The sequence below is a fragment of the Podarcis liolepis genome (genome assembly GCF_965112155.1).
Source record: "Podarcis liolepis genome assembly, chromosome: 10".
Taxonomy (NCBI): Eukaryota; Metazoa; Chordata; class Lepidosauria; order Squamata; family Lacertidae; genus Podarcis; species Podarcis liolepis.
In genome coordinates this window covers 71,047,712-71,069,448 of record NC_139562.1, presented here as the reverse complement: position 1 = coordinate 71,069,448, position 21,737 = coordinate 71,047,712, and the positions used below count along the sequence as shown (strand labels likewise).

Sequence of the window (21,737 nt, the reverse complement as noted above, 5' to 3'; positions counted from 1 at the left end):
AGATGTTCAGTTGATAAGCCATTAGTTCATAATAATTACAGTATGCCTGTGTGCATAAAAGATAACAGCCACCTGGATGTAATGGGCAAGTTCCCTTTTATTATCCCAGCTGCTGAGTCGTCAAAAAGGTCTTAGTAAATACAAAAGAATCTGATTCCATACATAACGCCTTACAGGGTTACAAAGGCAGGATATGCAGGTCCCCACCCACAAGGAGCTTACAATCAAAGGTAGACAATAGGGAAAAGAACAGGAGAAAGAGGTGAGCATCAAAGGAAGAAGGGGTGATCCAGTTTTGACCTTAAGGTGTGTTGAATTAATCTGTAGTCTCTCTAGAAAATGGTGGTCTTTCAGAACCTCTCAGGAGGCCCACCTGTTTATAGATGGGCAATGATGTTAATTTTGACTCGGCGATGTACTTCATAGACTGCCGCATTTGCTCAAGTTGGCTCTGAGATCTTCATTAAGCTGCTCTGAGGCCTCAGTTTGCAGCTCAGAGGTTTCTAGTTTTGCTTCAAGGGTGTCCATTTGCTGCTGATCCTTGGTGTCTTTTCCCTGCTGTGAGGTATATTTCCTTCAAGCTACTGGCTTTGCTGTTTCAATGTTCAATTCACTTGGACTCGAGAGTGTTGCTGTTATTTCCTCCATTCTGGAACCATTATATGAAACGAAGCTAACATAAGGCCTTGGAAGACTAGACTCTAGACATGTTTTCTGAACTGAAAATCAAATATGTCTCAGATTGGCTTAAATGGCAATCCTTCCCAGGGAGCTCTGGGAATTGTAGCTCCAGGAGGGGAATAGGGGTGTGCCAACAATTTTGAGCATGCTTAGCAAACCACAATTCCCAGGCTTCTTCAGGGGAAGCAATGGCAATTTAAAGTGGCATGATACTGCTTTAAATGTATAGTGCAGATGGGACCTAAGTCTTTAAGGACCAAACTGCGCGCTACATTAATCATCTAGTTTGCCTTTCAGTGCAAGATTTTTCTTTCCAATAGCCAATGTAGGAGAGGGTCAGGAGGGAAGCAAATTGGATTGTGACATTGGCATGGAGGATCAAGAGCTCCATCTCTCTGTCCTCTGCTGTGTTAGAGATGGTGGCTCATATATGGCGGCTGTTTTTGAAAGAAAAGTCTTGTACGCAGGGGCAAACCTGAGTACATTAGTACATGTTACATTAGTGTAACATGTAGCTTGGCCCTTAGCAACTGTGGCTGATTTAAAGGCCTCCACGACTTTGAATGGGATTTGGGTTGAGTTTGTCCTGCCTGTGGAAAGTTGGCAGAGAAGCAAACTTAACATTATCAGCGTTTATGTGAACTTGGAACGTGCAACACACCCTCAAGACAATGCTGATCTTTTGTGCTTGGTAACAACATGATTATGGAGTGCTGCTTCCTTAATCTGCACTCAGTTTCTCGCAAGTGCAGCAGCACATACATTTCCCCCTGAGCTGTTGGTTTTATGGATCTTGGATGTTAGAATCTGTGCGTCATGGCATTAGCAAGAAACAGTCTAATTGCCCTTTTAATGTGTACAGGTAAGTTGGACTATGACAGAGGCAGGTGAATATATTGAGAGAAATTGTACTTAAGAAATACTTTCTCAGATAAGGATCTTGGTAAGCAGTATCTGTAGTTCAAACCTGAAATCTGAAAAATCAAAGAGAAAGAAGTAGATTTTCTTCCTTTGACCTTTCTCCCTATTTTAGCAGTTTCAAGGATGACAGCTGACCTCATATTTACTTTCAACCCGGTCAATCTGAATGAGTCGACCCCTGTAGGAACGGTGCTAAGTCAAGTTTCTGACCCTGATGTTAATGACACTACAAATACTTACATGACGGCTGATCACTTGGATAAATTTAGCATTGATCCAGGTAAGTATGCAATGCTTTTTCATTTGGACATGTTCAGTATCTTCGTAATTTAATTTTGGGGTGAAGAATGAATGAAAAACAAGAGGGTGAAATCACAAGTGTGTGTTTCATGGCTTTATAAAGTATTTTTATAAGTACAGACAATATAAAAGAAAATGGGCAGAAAATGGGCAGGACGTAAGAGGTTGTCCTGGCCTCAATGGTGAGCCTTTCCTCCCAATTCATTTTGCACTGTTGCCTCTTTATCCTTTTGGTTTTTAAAATAGTTTTGCCCCAAATTTCCCCTTCAAAGTTGTATCAGCCCCCCTCCCCCTAAGGAATTTAAAGGAGACTAGCAAAAGGAAGCAAATACTTCAGGTAGGTCAAGAACCATAATGGGTTCTTTGCAATACTATCCCTACTCTGAGTAGACCCACTGAATTTTTTGAATACAATTAATTTTCATCCATTAATTTCAATGGGTCTGCTCTGAGCAGAACTTAATTGGTTACCACACGATGTCTACTCTTTGGGAACAATTCACTTAATATATTTTTTTACAGTGCTTCCCTACAAATGCACTCCCATCCTATAAATCAATTTTGCAGTAAACAAAAGTATCTTTTGCAACCAAAACCATTTCCTGAAATGAGAACAGGGTAAACATGGGCCATTGCTGGCCACTGAATTATTATTTCTTATTATGAAATTAAAATACACACATTGTATGCCAAATATACAGGATATGCTTTTGGCAGGGGCACTGGAGGAACGAGATCACGGCAGAGTGCAGACTGGAGTTCTTCTGTGTGTGTACATGCAAGGGAAAGTGTCAATGGTGTTATTGAGAGCAGCTAAAAATGTGCAGGTTACAGAAGGTGAGAGACAAGGCAAAAGTGAAAATCGCAACAAGGGCCTGACCTAACACTGAACTCACTGAGAGCACCGTAACTTCAGGAATGCTTCACTATCATTCTTTAGCTTAAAAAAAGGCCTGCCCATGTGGTAAACCATGCCATCCCACACTGCAGATCTCTGGCAACATTCTGAAACATCTGGTGTGTGGGGCTGCCCTTGAAGACAGTTTAGAAGCTATAAAGGTAAAGGACCCCTGACAGTTAAGTCCAGTCGCAGACGACTCTGGGATTGCGGCGCTCATCTCGCTTTAGTGGCCAAGGGAGCAGGCGTTTGTCCGCAGTTTTTCCGGGTCATATGGCCAGCATGACTAAACAGCTTCTGGTGAAGCCAGAGCAGCACACAGAAACGCCGTTAACCTTCCCGCTGGAGCGGTACCTATTTCTCTACTTGCACTTTGACGTGCTTTCAAACTGCTAGGTTGGCAGGAGAAGGGACTGAGCAATGGGAGATCACCCCATCGTGGGAATTTGAACTGCCAACCTTCTGATCGGCAAGTCCTAGGCTCTGTGGTTTAACCCACAGCGCCACCCGGTGGGTTACTGCTTTGGATCAGAAGTATGGACCACATCACTCCATTCTTAAAGCAGTTGTACCGGCTACTGGAATTTTTCTGGGCTCAGTTCAGAGGGCTGGTTTAACCTTACTGCACAATCTTCTGCATATTTACTCAGAGGCTAAGCTCCACTTTGTTCTGTTGGTCTTATTCCTAGTGAAATGAGTTAGGATTGCAGCCTTATAGCCCCAAACAGCTTGAGACAAGAGTAACTTGAGAACTGCATCCTCTGCAAAAATAAATTTCTGACTATTCAGATCCTCCTGAAAGGCCAAGGATTGGGAACTTACAGCACTCCAGATGTTGTTGAATTTCTGCTCCCATCATCCCCAGACAGGATTGCATATGGTTAGGATGATGGAAGTCATAGTCCACTAATGCCTGGAGATCCAGATGCTCCCATCGCTTTCATTGGCTCTTCTTTGGATTCTCCTGCCTTAAGAAGTGAGCCCAGTGATGATGTACAACTGGGGATGGAGGCTCACGTTTGCCCTTTCCCAAACAATAAGTGAACTGAAATACAGCCATCCTTTGAAATCCACACTCCTCTGAATTTTGCAGTTCAGTTCTCCAGCTAAGCAATGTGTACAAAAATAAATATACAAGCACAAAGTGTGCAAAAATTTTCACATATTAGTGAAAATAATAAAAATGCATTATATAAAGGAAAATTGTTTTGCAAAAATATGGTTATTAGGCAAAATTGCACACAAAACTGTATATCAGGAGAAATTTGCACTAAAATGTTGGTGAATTTTCATGAGTACTTGCTTTTTAACCAAAAAAATAAAATAAATCACAAACTCATATAGAAGTGTGACTGATGGAACTTAAGATTGGAAAAATGAGAAACTGAGAGAAGCCAAATTTCACAGATTTGCCCATCTATTGGTTCCTTTTTCTTTGTGGGGCTGTTGACTTTGGAATTCCCTCCCTTGGGAGACTCACCTGACACAGAGCCTGATATATTTTCAGCACCAGGCAGAGACCATTTTAGTTGCTTGGATGCTTTAGATAGTGGGCTTTTCTCGGTGTTTTGATGTGGGACCTGATCTTTCTCATCTCAAAAGTTCCGAAGGTCAAAAGTCAAGTAAGCAGGTCATAAGCCTTGCTGCTTCAAGCGGCTTGTTTCCATGGTCATGCAAAACAAGCGGGAGGATATCCGCTCTCGCTGATCCCATCCATCTATTGCTCTGTCACAACAACAGCACCCAGATCAGCACAGATGGGAGCAATTTTATCTGCCATGTGCTTAGCAAATTGGTCACAGCGCCTCCTTGAGGGTCCCAGGATCAGCATTTCAGGGGGGCGGGCAAGGTTCAGTAAAATTTAACAAGTTGCTCATTCAAGGCTCGGGTGCAACCCTCCGAAACCTGTTTTTTTTCTTTTTTCTAAAAAAGCAGAAGTGATTTTCTTTTTTTTAAACCCCCAACTTATTTTAACCATAACAGTATCATTGACACAGACAAAGTCACCCCTTTCTGAAAGGCCCTTTATTTTGGCCTTGGCAGGTGTAGCTAGTAGCTAGGTGTAGCTAGAATCATTGAATTCACAACAGTAGCCATTAATGTTGCAACTACCGAGGTTCCCACACAACAGTGCATGCACTTGATACAAACTGATATATAAAATGTGCTTGCCCCCATCCCAAATGCTCTGGTTTATTGGTCCATGTATTTTTTAATCTAGACAAAACAACAGTGGTAAACTGTAAAGCAGCTATCTTTCTTCCAAGTTTCAGGCATCATTAAAAACAAGAAAGTATTTAATTTTGAAAGAGATGACAAACATTATGAGCTGCTCATTAAGTCGGGCCTTCTCGCAAAAAGGAAACTTCTCATCATCAACATTCATGATGTTCCTGAAAAACCCAACTGTACAGACCCTGAGTTTGTTTTAGGAACAGGTGAGAAATACTAAATTTGATCCAATACAGTACAGTACTAAATATACCAGAAAAATAAAAAATCTCATTCAGTTCCCCAACAAACCCCAACCATAAATGAATGCATAAAGTGCTAATCTTAACAATGCTAGCTCCATCTATTCCAGTCCCCCACTTGCTGGTGGCGAGCTGTGAGCAGCAGTCTGAGGTGACCCAGGAGCTGGGAACCAGAAATTGTGGGAGAAGCTCTTTCTGGGCCAGAGGAAAAAGAGAAGGGTAGAGCAAAACACCAGCCAAGGATACAAGAACACATTAGAGCTGCCACATTGCTCAAGCAATGCTCTACTGGAACAGGAAGTATTCTTATACTCCAGGGGTGGGGAACCTTGGATCCTCCAGATGTTACTGAATTACAATCCCCACCATCCTTGGGCACTGGCCGTGCTTGCTGAGGCTGATGGGAGTTGTAGATCAGCAACATCTGGAGATGCCAAAGGTCCCCCAATCCTGTTATACTCCTTCCTTTCTAGGAAGACCCAATGGCCACCCTGAGTAGGCAAAGTCATTTCAGGACCAGAAGGTTCTTCACTGAGAAGTTTCCACCAGTAATTCTATAGTTCATCACATGGGGCTTCTGCACATGGTGCGAGTAACTCCTAACAATCAGCCAATCCCATGCCTCTAGCATCTCACCAGTAGAGCCTTGCTGTTGGTATCAGTATTCTGAGGTAAACTACTTGTAAAAGCACATTTTAGTTTTTGTTTATTTATTTGCTTCACAGCTAATGTAATTGTTGATGAAAACTTGCCAGTATTTACGCCAATCTACAGAATGGAAGCAGTAGATGAGGATCTTGTAAATGGTGATCATTTAAAGGTATGTACTTCTCTTTTTCCTGTTGTAGTAGAGTACATTCCAAAGATGTTGTTTTTAAAAAGCTGAAGTGCTGCTACTAGGTTTTCAGGAAAAAAAACGGCCCCCAGTTTCCTCTTTGGGGAGGGACTGCATTTTGCTGGCTATGTCACCAAAAGGTCCCTTCTTGCTGCAATTTCTACACCTTTGCTCCTCTTTTGAATTACAGTGGTGCCTCGCAAGACGAAATTAATCCGTTCCGCGAGTCTCTTCGTCTAGCGGTTTTTTCGTCTTGCGAAGCAACCCTATTAGTGGCTTAGCGGATTAGCGCTATTAGCGGTTTAGCAGCTATTAAAGGCTTAGTGGCTATTAGCGGCTTAGTGGATTAGCGGCTAAAAGGCTATTAGCGGCTTAGCGGCTTAGAAAAAGGGGGGGAGCGGAAAAAAATCGGAACACTCGCAAGACGTTTTCGTCTTGCAAAGCAAGCCCATAGGGAAAATCGTCTTGCGAAGCAGCTCAAAAACGGAATACCCTTTCGTCTAGCGGGTTTTCCGTCTTCCGAGGCATTCGTCTTGCGGGGCACCATTGTATTTGTTTCTGAATCTCAGCTGTACCTATGATATGTCTGCACCATGCAAATGATAGGTATGCTGTTTTGCAGTTCACTGTGGAGAGAACATTGTCTGCACCCAAGGAAGGGGGAGAGTTTTTTGTCCTGGATCCAGATACTGGTGTTTTGAGACGGAATGCAAACCAGCCCCTGGACTATGATCAAGGATATCATGTAATAATGATGAGTCACTGCGATGTAATACTGTGCATTGCTGAAGGGTGGCAGGAAAAGGATTTCTTTGAAAATAAATGAATCTGTGGTCTAGCTCAGGGTGGGGAGAGGAAAGGGGTCGTGTAAGTAAGGTTAGCTAGCATAGAATGACTAGATGTGCCAGGATTGCTACCTTATGCATGTGTTGTGGCCAAAAATCTCGACCATGCCTCACCTTCACCAGCAGAACAAATGGTTGCATCTGGTTTGGTTTAGAGTAGACCCACTAAATCAATGAGTTGTATCTAATCAGGTCATCATGTTAGCCCAAGGACTTCTGCTTGTGCAATGGAACTTCTTCTCCCCATGTCCCTCTCCCATAGATGCCCTGGAGAGTTGGTGGAACCATGAAGAGAGGAGAGGGAGAGGAAGTCCTGTTGTGCTGGTGGAAGTCTTTGTGATATCCAGATGACTTTGTTGGATACCACCCATGGGACTGAAGTTAAAGGTGTCCACTGATTTTAGTAGGTTTACTCTGTGCAGGATATATCCCATACACAACTGTTGCTGTTTTTAAAATGCTCCTCCATGAAATGCTGATGTTAGATTGCTCAGTTAGACCTGTCACCAAATTTCACATAGAGTGAAACCAGAAGAGAAATTGGAATTTCCCCAAAGGGTGAAATGTATTCACTATAAAAGATAGCTCAGAAATCAGTTAAGTAATAATAAGAATAAAATATTTAGTATATTTAGTATTACGTTTGTACTTGTTGGATTCTTGCCCTGTGACCATAAGATGAAGGGAAGTATATAAATATGCACATCTACTATATATTTCTGAAAGTGGTTTGATTGTCCAGCTGTTCTCTATGGGTTTAGATATGCCTCTTGGGTTCCTGAGGTGGGGGCAGCGGTCTTCATCAATATTTGAACACCAGCCACCATTTTGAATTAAGTGACAAACCAAAATGTCGCCCTTCTTTGTAAATAATAATAATAATAATAATAATAATAATAATAATAATAATAATAATAATAATAATAATAGATTGATTTACTCCACTATAGCTGTTCCTATGAATGTCCTATATTCATAATTGTAAATTTTAGATGGTAATTTTTTTAAATTTTAGATGCTTATTTAATTATGGCTGTAATAAATGGGATGTTCTGTTCCACCAATATTTTCTCCTAGAAATTTCTGTTCCTGATGAGAGCCACAGATACAACAGGAAACTTCTGTCAAGGAACATTAACCGTGAATATTCAAGACTTAAATGATGAAAAACCTGAATTTGAGTAAGAAATGTGCTTCTTTTTATCAAGGAATAAAACAAAAAAGGACTGTTTTATCCAAGTTTGCTTGAATACAGAAATGTTTATAAACACTTGAAAGATAATATGCTCTTGTAACTTATATGGTCTTGGCTTTTACTCAAAGCTTGATGACATTTGACTAAAATAAGACTATAAAAATTGGTTTTGTTAAATGGAGGTTTTAGATGTGTCTCCATTTTCAGTTTAAGGCAGTATAGCCCACAACCATGGAATTCCCTCCCCACAGAGATCCGTCTTCCCACTTCATTGAACAGTTTTCAATGAATGCTGAGGATGCAAATCTTTGCCCTGATTTGATTCCTGAGATGTATAGTTTCAGAACCCACCCTATTCTTGGTGATTGCATTTTTTTTGTAATTGTAATTATAGGGTGAAGGGCTGTTAATATATTAGTAATAGTAAAAATAGTAACAAGAACAACAACCCAATGTTAATAATAAGGATGCACACATCAGGGAGTTGGGATTGGCTGAAGATTCCCAATAATTGGGCAATTGGTGATATATTTGGGTTTGCTGCTTTGTAATGTGCAGAAGGGCATTTTGCTGTATTGTAAGCATTTACTTGCCGGTGTTGCACATGATGGAGCCATAGGTTTTTGAACAAAGCATAAGAAATCACGAGATCGCAGCTTCACCAGTAAATATATCTTACTTTCATGTTTGCCACTGCATTTAGACCCTTTCCTTCAGATTCTGTGAATGTGACCGAAAACGTGCCGGTGGGAAGTATTATTGCCACAGTGAAAGCGGTGGATCGAGATGAGAACAGCAACATTACCTATGCATTCCTAAAGCCACAGGCACTGTTTGGCTTGGACCAAAGTAAGTGATATCTTTGCACATTTTCAGCATAGGCCTCAGTAAGAGCTGTTTGACAGTGGAATTTGCTGCCAAGGAGTGTGGTGGAGTCTCCTTCTTTGGAGGTCTTTAAGCAGAGGCTTGACAACCATATGTCAGGAGTGCTCTGATGGTGTTTCCTGCTTGGCAGGGGGTTGGACTCGATGGCCCTTGTGGTCTCTTCCAACTCTAGGATTCTATGATTCTATGATTCATAAGAATTGTGAAATGGTTTAATTTCCTCAGCGTCCCTTTCTAGAACTTTTATTCACACAAAATCTCCCTATAAAGTATCTTCTATCGTACTTCTTTGTGCTTCGGTGATTTACACAACCAGTTCAGGTGATCTTGATGCAGCTTGCTTCTATGTCTGCCACTGCACTGTGCAATCATCTACGGTCCCACTATGTGTAGTACCTCGAGTACACAATGAACTAGTCCCTTTTGTCCCAATAAATTACCTTAAAGGTTACAAGTGATAGGACTTAGTCTATTGCACCGTACTCTCTGTTCTTGTAGGAACATTTCAGAGTGACATTCAGTATGATCTATCCATCACAATTTCCTCATTTCTGTTCCTTTTCCCCCACAATCAGAAAGAGGCACAATTACTGTTTTAGAGCCTTTGGATTCAGTCAGTACTAAACATGTCAGAGTTTACCCACTGGAAATTGAGGCAAGGGATGATGGAAACATTCACACTGCCTCTTACACACTAATCGTATTTGTAGAAGATGTGAATGACCAACCAGTGTGTGATCCAAGTTTTTCTACAGGAACAGGCAAGTTGATGTTGACTGTGTCTATTAGCTCAAAGTCATTGAAAATCAGTTCTCAATGGGCAAAGTTAAACTCTTTTAATCTTCTTTGACTACAGTGGGACTTAAAAGTATGTAAACTAACATGGGTAATTTGAACATTACATATTGTGAAAAAAATTAGTAGATTTACACGTACTTTAGCTCTGCATTCATCCGACTGACATTAGAAGGTGGGTTTTTGGCATTAATGCTGTCTTTGAGCACAGTGGAAACATTCAGCTAATTGTACAAAAAGAGAGAAATGATATGAAGTGGGAAGTTCATCAGCAGTTGAGAGGACAGTGGTTAGTTATAGCAGAGACTGTAGTGAAGCAACATAGGCTGCATTCAGACAGCATATTATTCCATTTTCACACAACATAAAAGCAAATCTAGTGAAAGTTCAGTATTCATTTCTGCCTTAATTCCTTCCAGAAAAGAATATTTCCAAACCCATTAACCCAGAAAATTGTGGAAGAGATGGGATTTGGGTACATGGTGTATGGGCATATAGCTCTTTTATGGGTGAATCATGGGGGGCAGAGAAAGGCAGATGTAAGGAATGGGTAAGGGGGGGTAGTGACTTGTCCAATGACATTCGTTGCTGTGTCACAACACTCTATTGGTGTAAATGAAATTTAGGGCCACATGCTGGTATATCATTCAAAAAGCCACAATTCCATAATGCAACAGACACTGTGGTGTGAAAAGAATGTTAGAAATTGGGACCAAAGGACTGCCTTTATAGTCAGTGAAACTAATGTAATAAACCTCATTTCTGAATGCAGCCATAAAGATGCTGAACTATCACTGCCAAGAAGAGGACATTTCATGGCCTAGTATAGGTGGGAGGTCAGGAGTAGCGTTTTATTTTGCCTGGGGTGCAAAAATGCTGAAGCCTTGCTCTGTGTACAAACATCTGTTTTTCTTGGCTAGCTGGGAAATCTTGTGAGGTAGAATTTTAGTGCTAAAGTTCTGGCTTCACAATGAGACTTAGCTTGGTCTCACTAGAGAATAGCCTAGCTCTGCTCAATTTTCCTTTCAGTTAGAGCTTCTACATTCCTTATTTATTATTATGTCAGTGGGATGCTCACCTGCTATTGACCTACACAAGGACAGCAGAGCCTTAGACTGGGCCTATTATTTGCAAGGAATCTATGTTTTTCCCGCTCCCCCATTGCAAATGGGTATAGACGATTTCTACATTCAAATAAACCATTTATGGTTGTTACACAAATTCTGTTTGCCTGACTTATTTTAATGGGTCTGGTTTGTTATTCTTATTGCCCAGGCATTTCTGTATCAGTTCCTGAAACATTTCCAGCTGCCCCAGCTGTCTACACAGTTCTGGCAAGAGATCCGGACCCAGGCGAAGAAATTGAAGTATGTGGACAAGGGGTGTTCCAGAAATGTTTTAGTCAGTGAATGGAGTATGCCACAGTAGGAACTTGCCTCTACTAAGTTCTCGATACCCTACAAATGCAACTTTATATATCTGGGTTCCTAATGCAGAACCTGAGATTGCAATTCCCCCCCTCTTGCTTAAGGAATTTCCAAGTTCAGCACATGACTATTCACAAGTAAGTCTCATTGGCTTTAATGGGGTTTCTCTCAGGTGAGGATGTGTGAAATTCTATTCACTTCACATTTAAAGGTGAACTTGCCAAATCAGCATTTTCCAAAGCAACCTGTGAACCAAAATGCAGCTAACCTTTGAAATTTGCACTTCTCTGAATTTTGCACTGTAGTTTTCCAGCCAAGTCATGTGTATAAAAGTGCATGTACAATGGGAAAATGTTCAGATAAATGCATACGTTAATGAAAACAACATACAACATGCATTATATTAAGGAACATTATTTGCAAAACTGTGTAAATTAGGCGACATTGCATGGAGAAAAGTGTATATTAGGATAAATTCACTGTAAAATGCTGGTGAATTTTCACAACTTTTTTTTTTAACTGCAAACTGATTTAGAAATTTGGGGAAACAAGAAACTTAAATTGTCATATTTGCCCATCCCTTGTCACAAATATGTGAGTATATGATTGCAGCCCTAGTAAAGTAATACTTCCCCAAAATCATGGATTTTTTGAAGCGGTCTCAAAGTTTTTCTTGTTATTTTCAAACATTTGGTTTGGGTTAAGAGAGAACTGGTTCTAAGAAAAACTGTATTGGATTGGACCAACAGTCCATGTAGCCCAGTACTTTTCTTTCCAGCAGTAACTAGCAAGATGCCTCTGGAAGTTTGCATGCAGGACATGAAGAATAGGGAATATTCCTGGGCCAAGTAAGGTGGTTTGCAGCCTTGTACTCTAAGACATTCCCATTAAAATGCAGGTGGTTTTTGTTTTGTTATACTGTTACTCCAAATAGCCATTCTTACTTTTTATGTGGCCTTCTGGGCATTTGAAGCTGCTTCAATTATTTATTATGAGTATTCTCCTCAGTGTATTCTCCTCAGTGGTATTCTCCTCAGTGGTATATTTAGTATGTTCAAGGTGGCACACATGATTCTCCCCATTTTATCCTCACAACAATGCTGTACTGTGGGTTTTGCTGAGAGATGGTGACTGGCCCAGGGTGAGCTTCATGGCTGAGTCTCCCAGGTTCTAGTCTCGTACTATAACCATTACAACACACTGGATGTAGGCAGGAGAGTCCTTTTATTTGAAGTAGTCCTCTAGCAGAAGACTAACCTCTGAGAGCCCTTCAAAAAGAGAACTTTCACCTGTAAAATAAGACAGGTGGTTAGCCTATACCTACTCTCATATTGATATATCGGATTATTATCTGACTAAGGATCTATTTCCCAAACATCATTGAAAGTCCTTGGGAACAAAAGCCACACTAAGCACAAGCTGTGAGTCTCAGAAGAGAACACAACACAACACAACACAACACAACACGCCAGTGGCCTGTAGGGTAATATTTGCCCATATTCGAAATGGGACTTTGGGGCACTTGTGGAGATTTTGCAAATAATGCTTGCTACTAACAATGCCTGAGTCAATAATTAGCTAAAGCCACTTTTATGAACCCAGTCTGCTGAACCTCCCACCTTCTGCGCTCCTTCTGCTCTCCTTCTCTTGGTCTTCTGATTCTTCCGATTGCCGTTCTCCTCTGTGTCACGGCGTCATTCTCCCTGCCTGCTTCCCTAACGTTCTTCCTTAGTTCCACCTGCACTGATAAAGCAGCAACCCCAATTCACTTTTTACAGCCCATTCCCCCCCTTTCTGTGTTGTGATTTAGGGCAAGGGACCTTAGCAGACAAGCTGCAAAACAATAGACTTCATGGATCCCTGCTGAAGCATATTGCTTATGATTGAGGACTTTCTAGTGCCACACCACCACCAAGAAAAGGAGAGAGAAATGCTGATTATAGTCAGACTATATCCTCGTGTTCACATGCTCAGGTTTTCCATTGCTATTGGCTGTAAGAAGCCTAATTCTGAGATATAAAGTACAGTGGTACCCCGCAAGACGGAAAACCCGCTAGACGAAAGGGTTTTCCGTTTTGGAGGTGCTTCGCAAAACGAATTTCCCTATGGGCTTGCTTTGCAAGACGAAAGCCCATAGGGAAATCTCCGGGACAGCGGGGAAGCGCAGCGCGTCTTCCCCACTGTCCTCGGACCTCCTCCCGCCGCCCGGCATCGGAACGAAGCTCCGATGCCGGGCGGGGGGGGGGAAGCCTTCTCCCGCCGCCGGGCATCGAAACGAAGCTCCGATGCCGGGCGGGGGGGGGGGAAGCCTTCTCCCGCCGCCGGGCATCGGAACGAAGCTCCGATGCCGGGCGGGGGGGGGAAGCCTCCTCCCGCCGCCTGGCATCGGATGGCTTTCCTGAAGACTTGGGGTAGGAGGAGGGTTTTCCTTCCCACCGCCAACATTCAGAATGCTGTTCTGAATGTTGGCGGTGGGGAGGAAAAACCCTCCTCCCACGCAAGCCCCGGGAACAGAGGGAAAGCGCTGCGCGCCTTCCCCTCTGTTCCCATACCTGTCCTGAAGGCTTGCGGTGGGGAGAAAAGCCCTTCTCCGCACCGCCAGCCTGGCAAGCGGTTTCCCTAGGAACGCATTAATTGATTTTCAATGCATTCCTATGGGAAACCGTGCATCGCAAGACGAAAAACTCGCAAGAAGAAAAAACTTGCGGAACGAATTAATTTCGTCTTGCGAGGCACCACTGTATCAGCTGAATAGAAAGACATTGTCATCCATCCATCACTGTAGGATAATATGCCACATTAAGCCCTCTTGTTTGGCAATTAACTGTTTATTCTGAGATAATGGATTTGTTTAGCTCTTCTCTCACAAGCTGATTTGTTTTAAGAACACAATATTTTATCACATGAAGGTCAAGGGTGTTTGAAAGAGAGGGTAAAAGGATAGGGAACAAATTATGCGTTGGAGTAAGATAAACATCCTAGCCATTGTTTTTGCACCACAAGTATTCCTTGGCATTCTCTTTTTGTTTCAAACAACTGAAAGTATGCATTTGGGGAGGGGGGAGAGTAGTTCTGGTTTTGCAAACAGAAGGAAAAGAAGTGATTTCAGAGATTCTACTGAAATTGCATTTTGCAACTAATTACATAAGCATAACCATTAGTACTCAACAGCAAACAAAATTGAAGGAGAATTGTTCAAGTGCTCTTCCTTCTCTTGCAAATACTTCCTTTAGAAGCCCTGAAAATGGAAAGGAATAAAATTCTCTGACTAGCCAATTAAAGCCTCTCTTGAGAACTGAAATACCTGGTGTGATTAACAACTTTTGTATTTGTGTTTCAAATATGCTTTGTGAGTCTAAACTGCAGTCTGGACAATGTGTCCTGACTGTACAAAATTAAGTTGTGTATTGAACACAGGAGAGTTTACAAGGGCTTTCTAGATATTTAACATTAGTCCATTCCCCCTTACACAGGGGAGGGGAGCCCTTTTGGCCAGCTGGACCACATCTTTACACCCCCTCCAGACACCAGATGTCAAAGCTGGGGCGGTGGCAGGAGGGTTCTGCCTTGTCAGCATGTTTCCTACAGTGAAGACATTGGTGAAGCAGGACCCATCAGGATTGAACTCTTTCATCCTGCTCTCCACAGCCTGGTAATCGGAGTAGTAAAAGAGGTGATTAGGAATGCACACTGATTAGCCCCTGTTCTTTACTACACACTTCAGAACAGGGACTAATCTTTGCGTAATGCCTGGAATGCCTCGAGGGGCTGATGTACCAAAGCTTTCTCTCAATAAAAGATAATAGGAAAACCTTAATGAGTCTCGGCTCCGTTGCAGGAGGCGAGGGCATCAAATGTACTTTAGCACTGCTGTGAAGTGCTGCGGGAACTGCACAGCTGTTGGTTTTTTTTAATTTTAGTTTCTAGCTTTTTAGCTTTTAAATTAATGTTGAATCTTAAACTATGGGAACTTTGGCACAAGCCAAAACCAAGGGCTCGGCTATAGAGATGCAAATATAACATTTTAAGTGTGTTTTAAGTGCATTATACAAATGTGACACTAGATGGAGATGGTGAGCTCATGGCAAATCCAATATAGTTTTCAAAACATTTTTAAAAAAGGCATTTTCACAGCGGGGTTTTTTATGTGTGTCTAGATTCCACCCAAGTGTCCTTAAAGCATGTATGTGTGGTACAATGGGAAACTCAGGGGATACAAATTGAACTTTGTATATGAGTTGCTTGGTCCCCCCCAAATTCCATGGGGGGTTCTTTCTGTCTAAAATCCCAAATCCACCTCCAATCCTCTCCCCCCCCCCAAAAAAAATGGGTAATCCATGTTGCTGCAGCGGAAACTGTTCAGATGTCTTATTCGTTTCCCTAATTCCACAAACCAATGCTGCAAATGTACTATATGAATCAGGCAGCAGAGAGATAATTTCTGGTCCACTTTTATATCAAGGTCTATATCAAAGCCTGATCTCTTCACACTGACAAAGAACGTTCTCTGCTAGCAGACTCATGAACCTCTGCATGGTGAGGGGAGACAAATGCCAGGTGGTATGGGTTATATAATCATTTGACTGCTCCTGAAATTTTAATCCTGCAGTCGACAAAGGTGAAACTACTATAAACATGGGTCCCCCATCTGCGTATAATTACATCCGCTTTCCATTTCAGAGCAAACACTCAATAGTTGTTCCATAACAGCCAAGAGGCATGCCAAGTTTTCTCTGTTCTGTGGACCAGCGACATCTAACCAGGATGACCCTGGTGTGTAGTAACTCTCATCCCCTCAAAATCTGGGGAACAGATTTCATCTACTGGCATTTAATTTCAAACGGTAGAGGGCACAAATATGATCCAGATTTTCTCCTTATTAATAAATCTGAGGATTTAGGGAGCCATAAAAATATTATGACTTATGCACATAAAGCCCATTATTAAAAATGAATGGGATAGTATAAAGAAATAATTTAGAAACTTACAACTGAGGACTTAACAACCCTCATGAAGTTCATCTGATGTTTGGAATTGGATGAGTGGAAAGGCTTAGTTTATATAAACTGTGCTCATTAGATTAATGTTAATTTGCAGTGTGTTCTTTTCAGAGTGCTCTTTAAAACTTCACACACAAAAAGCACGCAAAGCTACTTTGTCCTTTTCTACCTTTTAACTGTTTCCCCCCTTTCCTCCTCAGTTTTCTATTATCTCTTCTTCAGCCAACACCACAACTTATTTTGCACTGGATTCAGCAAACGGTGGGATTTATCGAAAAGCTGAAGCAGTTCTGGATTATGAAGCAGACCCTAAAGTAAGGTTGCCCAGATACAGATCCGTTGATAATGCTCAGAACTGATGTTTGTTCTAAGGTAGTGTGTTTTCCACCATTCTAGCTTTTGCCCCCAAATGAATTGTACAGTATCATCTGCCTGCCTGCCTATCCCTGCATTCTAATCCAATCTTTGGCATCCCCAGAAAGGGCTGGGAAAGATCAGTCTGAAGCATTGGGTAACTGCTGGTAGGCTGTGTAATTACTACTGAGACAGATGCGGTATGAGTCTGATTTGTATAAGGCAATGGTTCGCAAAACCTGTCCCCCGTGGATCACCGGAAAATTGCTGAGGCAAACCACTTACTGATTTTTCTGCCTGTTGTAGTAATTTCATTAGATGCTGTATGATTTTTAATTTTAATTTTATTGCTTTTATTTATTATAATGTATTTTATTTTATTACAGTTTAATGTGTATGGAATTCAAGTTGCAGTATAATGCCAGAAATAAAAGTAGCCATAAAAATACAATGAAGGATCAATATGAATATTTTATGCAGACATGCCACAGACCACCTGAATGAAACTCATGAGCCATTGGTGGTCCATGGAGCATATTTGGGAATGCCTGGTATAAGGGCTCTTCCTATGCTCCTAAAGAACCAGAAGAATATCACCTAGCATTGTCTTGCACAACTTGTGAATGGAAGCAAGCACAATGGACAAGTCACACAATGGACTAGCCACATGCTGTGGTTGGCCGCCGGCTGGACAGCTCTCCCCTTGCCGTCTTTGAAGTCCTGCACCAGCAGCCCAAACAGGAGTTTTATTGAGCCATAGACTAAGTCAGGCACCCCCAAACCTGGCCCTCCAGATGTTTTGGGACTACAATTCCCATCATCCCTGACCACTGGTCCTGTTAGCAAGGGATGATGGGAGTTGTAGTGCCAAAACATCTGGAGCGCTGAGTTTGGGGATGCCTGGACTAAGTGATAAAAATCTGCATTCAGCATAATGTGCTGGTGGATGTCCTTTTTTCGTGAAGGCCTGACAAAAAAAGCTCAAAGCTTTACCTTGAAACAATTGGAGTAGAACCCAAAGGTTTGGTTCACGTGAGCAGAACTTCTCTCATGGGATGAGAAACGAGGTGGTTCTCACTCATGATGATGGTGATCTATTACATTTGTGTCCTGCCCTATACCCATGGGTCTCAGGGCGGTCACAAGATAAGATAAATCACAAGATAAAAACACAGAAAACATAATCAAAATAAAAACAAAATGATTGTTTCTACATCCTCCTGAAAATCCCCTCTTGAAGGAGGTGGCATGGGGAAAGTAGGAAGGGAAACTGGTAAAATTCACCTCCCCAGGGGGAGCCTGTGCTGGCTCAAACTCCATTCTGCTAGGAGGAGGAGTCTTTCTAATCACGGATGGGGATTTCTGGATCCAACCCATACATTTCCTGCAGAAATAGGGAAATTCGTTCATTCCACATCAACTGTTCATAGCATTTGCATATTACCTATTGTTCCCACGAACTCCAAGCAGGGTATATGTGATCCAGCACCAGTCTCTCAACAAGAGAGCAGCAGAAATCTTGAAACGTCTGATCAGCTAAAGGTCACTTTGTGATTTTCACATCTGCTAATCAGGGATCTGTATCCAGTTCTGGCTGGCTCAAGTTCAATAGTTTGTCTATCCCCTACATCACACTTGTACAATGTGTATTCAGGTATCCAGCTGCCTGCTTTTCCTAACCTGGAAGACAAAAGATTGGAACAAATGATGTAAAATGCAGAATACTAAGGATTTATGAATGTCGTTGATTTTAGCATTTCCGGATGGTGGTTGCTGCCAAAGAGAAAGAAAAAGCAAGCCCTGGGTCGTGTACTGGAACCATAACTATCAGTATCCAGAATGTAAATGATGAGGCTCCTGTTTTTAGGTAAGCCTTTTATGAGCTGTCTCCTTTGGCTTATGATTAGTTCACAGTTACATTTGGAGGTGTAAGAATTATGAAAGTATATACCTAATAATAATGGGGAGCGGGTGGCACTGTGGGTTAAACCACAGAACCTAGGGCTTGCCGATCAGAAGGTCGGTGGTTTGAATCCCCGCGACGGGGTGAGCTCCCGTTGCTCAGTCCCTGCTCCTGCCAACCTAGCAGTTCGAAAGCACGTCAAAGTGCAAGTAGATAAATAGGTACTGCTCCGGCGGGAAGGTAAACGGCGTTTCCGTGCACTGCTCTGATTCGCCAGAAGTGGCTTAGTCATGCTGGCCACATGACCAGGAAGCTGTATGCCAGCTCCCTCGGCCAATAAAGCGAAGTGAGCGCCGCAACCCCAGAGTCATCCGCGACTGGACCTAATGGTCAGGGGTCCCTTTACCTTTACCTTTATACCTAATAATGTTTGTATGAATAAGACAAATGCATTTGAAAGCACGAGTATCATACCAGAACGCTCACCAGAGAACAAAGATGTCTGCCGTTGCACCTTTGGTGGCAAAGTGTACCATTTGTGATGCAGACTTGGTTGGGTTTGGTGTTTGATCATGTGGGAAATACCCCTGGTGGTACATTGAAAGATATGAACTACTGTGGTATTTCTTAAATGATAAAATTGGAGTAGGAAAGGGATGATGATTGCTTTTAAAATAATTAAATAACCAGTATTTTTTTAAAAAAATGTCACAGTTGTTTAAAACAGAGGTACTTCCCTCCTTCCAGAACATCAAAGCCCCTTTGAATAAACGTGCGGTTCCCTCAATATTCCCCTCCGAATATCTACAATCCTGGTGGGTCACTGAAGGAAAAGAAAGTGAGTGAGGGTTATGAATAAAATATGCATTAGAAACAAAACAAAAGAGTCAAGGGAGACATCTTGGATATCAGCTCTCCTCTGAAAGTGAAAAAAGACAGAATTTATTTTGCTCGCAGCTAGACAGAGATGTCAAGATAGATTAACTGTCATCTCAAACGTATGTTAAGGGACCATTCAGAAGCAATATTCTTTCATGCACTATTTTAACAATGTATTCTTTGATGCAGTATTCTTATTGGGAAAATATGGGATTCTGATATCAGAATGGTGTGTTTTCAGTTACCTTGGATTAATAATATCCAGGTAAGTATGTTTAGATGGCTGCCTTCCTTAATGGTCCATGCCATGTCCAAAATACAATAAGGTCAGATTTCAGACTTTGTTATGGATTGATGAAAGATGTTATGCAGATTGCAGTATGTTCTAGAACAGGGATTTGTGATAAACCTTTTGGAACTACATACCAATGGAGAGCAGAGCCAAAGGCAAAGGTGAGTGGATCCAGTGCTTTTTTTTCTTTAAAAATGTTTAGGGGTACTTTCATTTTGATTCAAGAAAATCACAATTTTATAGTTCAAATCAGGGGAAATAAATACAAAGTACAAAGAACATGCATTACCTCATATTACACAGCTGACAGCTCATAGTAACTTCTGCATTGGCATGAGGTTTCATCAGTAAAACACCACACATACACATTCCACACTGCTTCACACATTAAATGCTCACTTCCGTCTGAGACTCAGGAAACACTGGGAAAGGAAATGAGGCCACCACTGGGGGTAGCAAAAGAACTAACGATTCACTGTGCTAGAGAAGAAACTAAATTTTTTTAATTTTTTAAGTTTCTTTTCCTGTTATATTCACAAAATGTTTAGGGGTATGCGTACCCCTGCATACCCCCAGGAGAAAGCACTGGGTGGATCAATAGATATGGCACATACCTTGGTTCAGTAGGCTACATTCCAGCTTTGCACACAAACATGTCCTCTCCATCTTGGCAAGCAAGAAGCATCATTGCAGTTCAAGGACTCAATCCAGGCAGCAAGAAATGCTCAGGGAAGCTGCAGAGTAGAGATGGCAAAGGGAGAGAGCAGGTATGGCCTGCTAAGAGCCCTGAAGGTCAAATAGAATAGGGGCCAAATGAGGCCCTTGAGTTTTTTCTACATTGCATTGCATTTTCATTCTGCCCAGGCAGGCATTGGAAAACCTTCTGGGCTCATGGGACCATTTATGAACAATAGGAACTGCTGCAGGCACCATGAACACCACACACTCATTCTCCCCACAAGCAATTAGGCTTGGAAAGTGCAGCTGAGGAGGCAAGAGTTAACCTTCCCTCCCCCAGGGGCACAGTGATCACTCTACGCCCCCTTCCTACCCACCAATATGGCTTGGAGCCAACACAAAGCCATTTTCAAGCCTGATTACAATGGAAGGCCAGCTATTTCTTTCTTTTTGGATGGGGTCACAGCTCTCCAGTTGACTGCCCACCCCCAATTACCCCGTCTGTTGGCTATCATGGAAGGCTTCTTTTGAGCTAGATGTGGTGAGGAAGGTATCAGCTGGGAACCAAAGGAATTATCTTTTTAAAACCAATGTGTGTGTGTGGGGGGGTGTCCTGTAGAGAAGTCACAGCTGTAACACCCCCACCAAAAAAAACCTCTGTATGGCAATCAAGCTTGGAAAAAACCACACTGGTTAAGAGAAGGCTTCTTTCAATCCTAGTTGCAGCAGGGGAGGGGTGAGAAAGAGGACCCTGTGGGCACCAGGGTTCACGGGCACCCATGAGTACCATGCTGGCAACTCGTGCTCTAAGGAGCAACATACAATACATGGGCCTGCCTTTTATCCTTATAACAGTCACTTTAGGCTAGGTGTGCTGGTCCCGGGGGTAAGGTACCGTGAGTGTAGCAGAGTCCACACGAAGAGGGGCGAGGTCCGATGCAGAGAGCCGGGCGGGGAACAGGAACGCTGGAACAGAAGGCTGAGCAGGTAACAGGAACACCGGATGGTCGGGAACAGGAGGCTGAGCAGGGAACAGGAGTACTGGATAGTCAGGAACAGGAAGCCGAGCAGGGAACAGGAGTACCGGATAGTCAGGAACAGGAGGCCGAGCAGGGATCAAGAACACAGGAAGGTCCGAAGCCAACAACGACGTTGCTCCCGCAACCTGGGGCCGGCCTGACTGGGCTTTTATCCTCTTCTAAGGCCAGGGGCGGTCCCGGCCCCCAGGAGCCCCGCCTCCTCTGGCCTTAAGGCGAGCACTCCTCCTGGGGGCAACCAGTTCCCTTCGCCTCTCTGCCCTAAGCCTCTGCAGATCAGGAGAGGCCGAAGGGTTACTGGGCCCTGGAGGAGGCTCACCTGTGGCCACTGAGTCATC

The 21,737-nt window shown here is 42.5% G+C and overlaps 1 protein-coding gene across 1 annotated transcript in view; it reads left to right on the top strand.

Moving 5' to 3' along the window:
* Positions 1-1,497: 1,497 nt before the first annotated feature.
* Positions 1,498-21,737, top strand: part of LOC310688185 (cadherin-related family member 4-like) — a gene marked incomplete at its 5' end in the record, with an annotated part of 57,930 nt that continues 37,690 nt past the window's right edge. The window contains 11 exons of the mRNA XM_083464318.1: positions 1,498-1,543; positions 1,715-1,882; positions 5,074-5,238; positions 6,000-6,094; positions 6,732-6,854; positions 8,032-8,135; positions 8,853-8,998; positions 9,610-9,795; positions 11,105-11,196; positions 16,457-16,570; positions 18,365-18,477. Coding sequence (XP_083320444.1) covers positions 1,498-1,543; positions 1,715-1,882; positions 5,074-5,238; positions 6,000-6,094; positions 6,732-6,854; positions 8,032-8,135; positions 8,853-8,998; positions 9,610-9,795; positions 11,105-11,196; positions 16,457-16,570; positions 18,365-18,477 — 1,352 coding nt within the window. The remainder of the gene's footprint in view (positions 1,544-1,714; positions 1,883-5,073; positions 5,239-5,999; positions 6,095-6,731; positions 6,855-8,031; positions 8,136-8,852; positions 8,999-9,609; positions 9,796-11,104; positions 11,197-16,456; positions 16,571-18,364; positions 18,478-21,737) is intronic.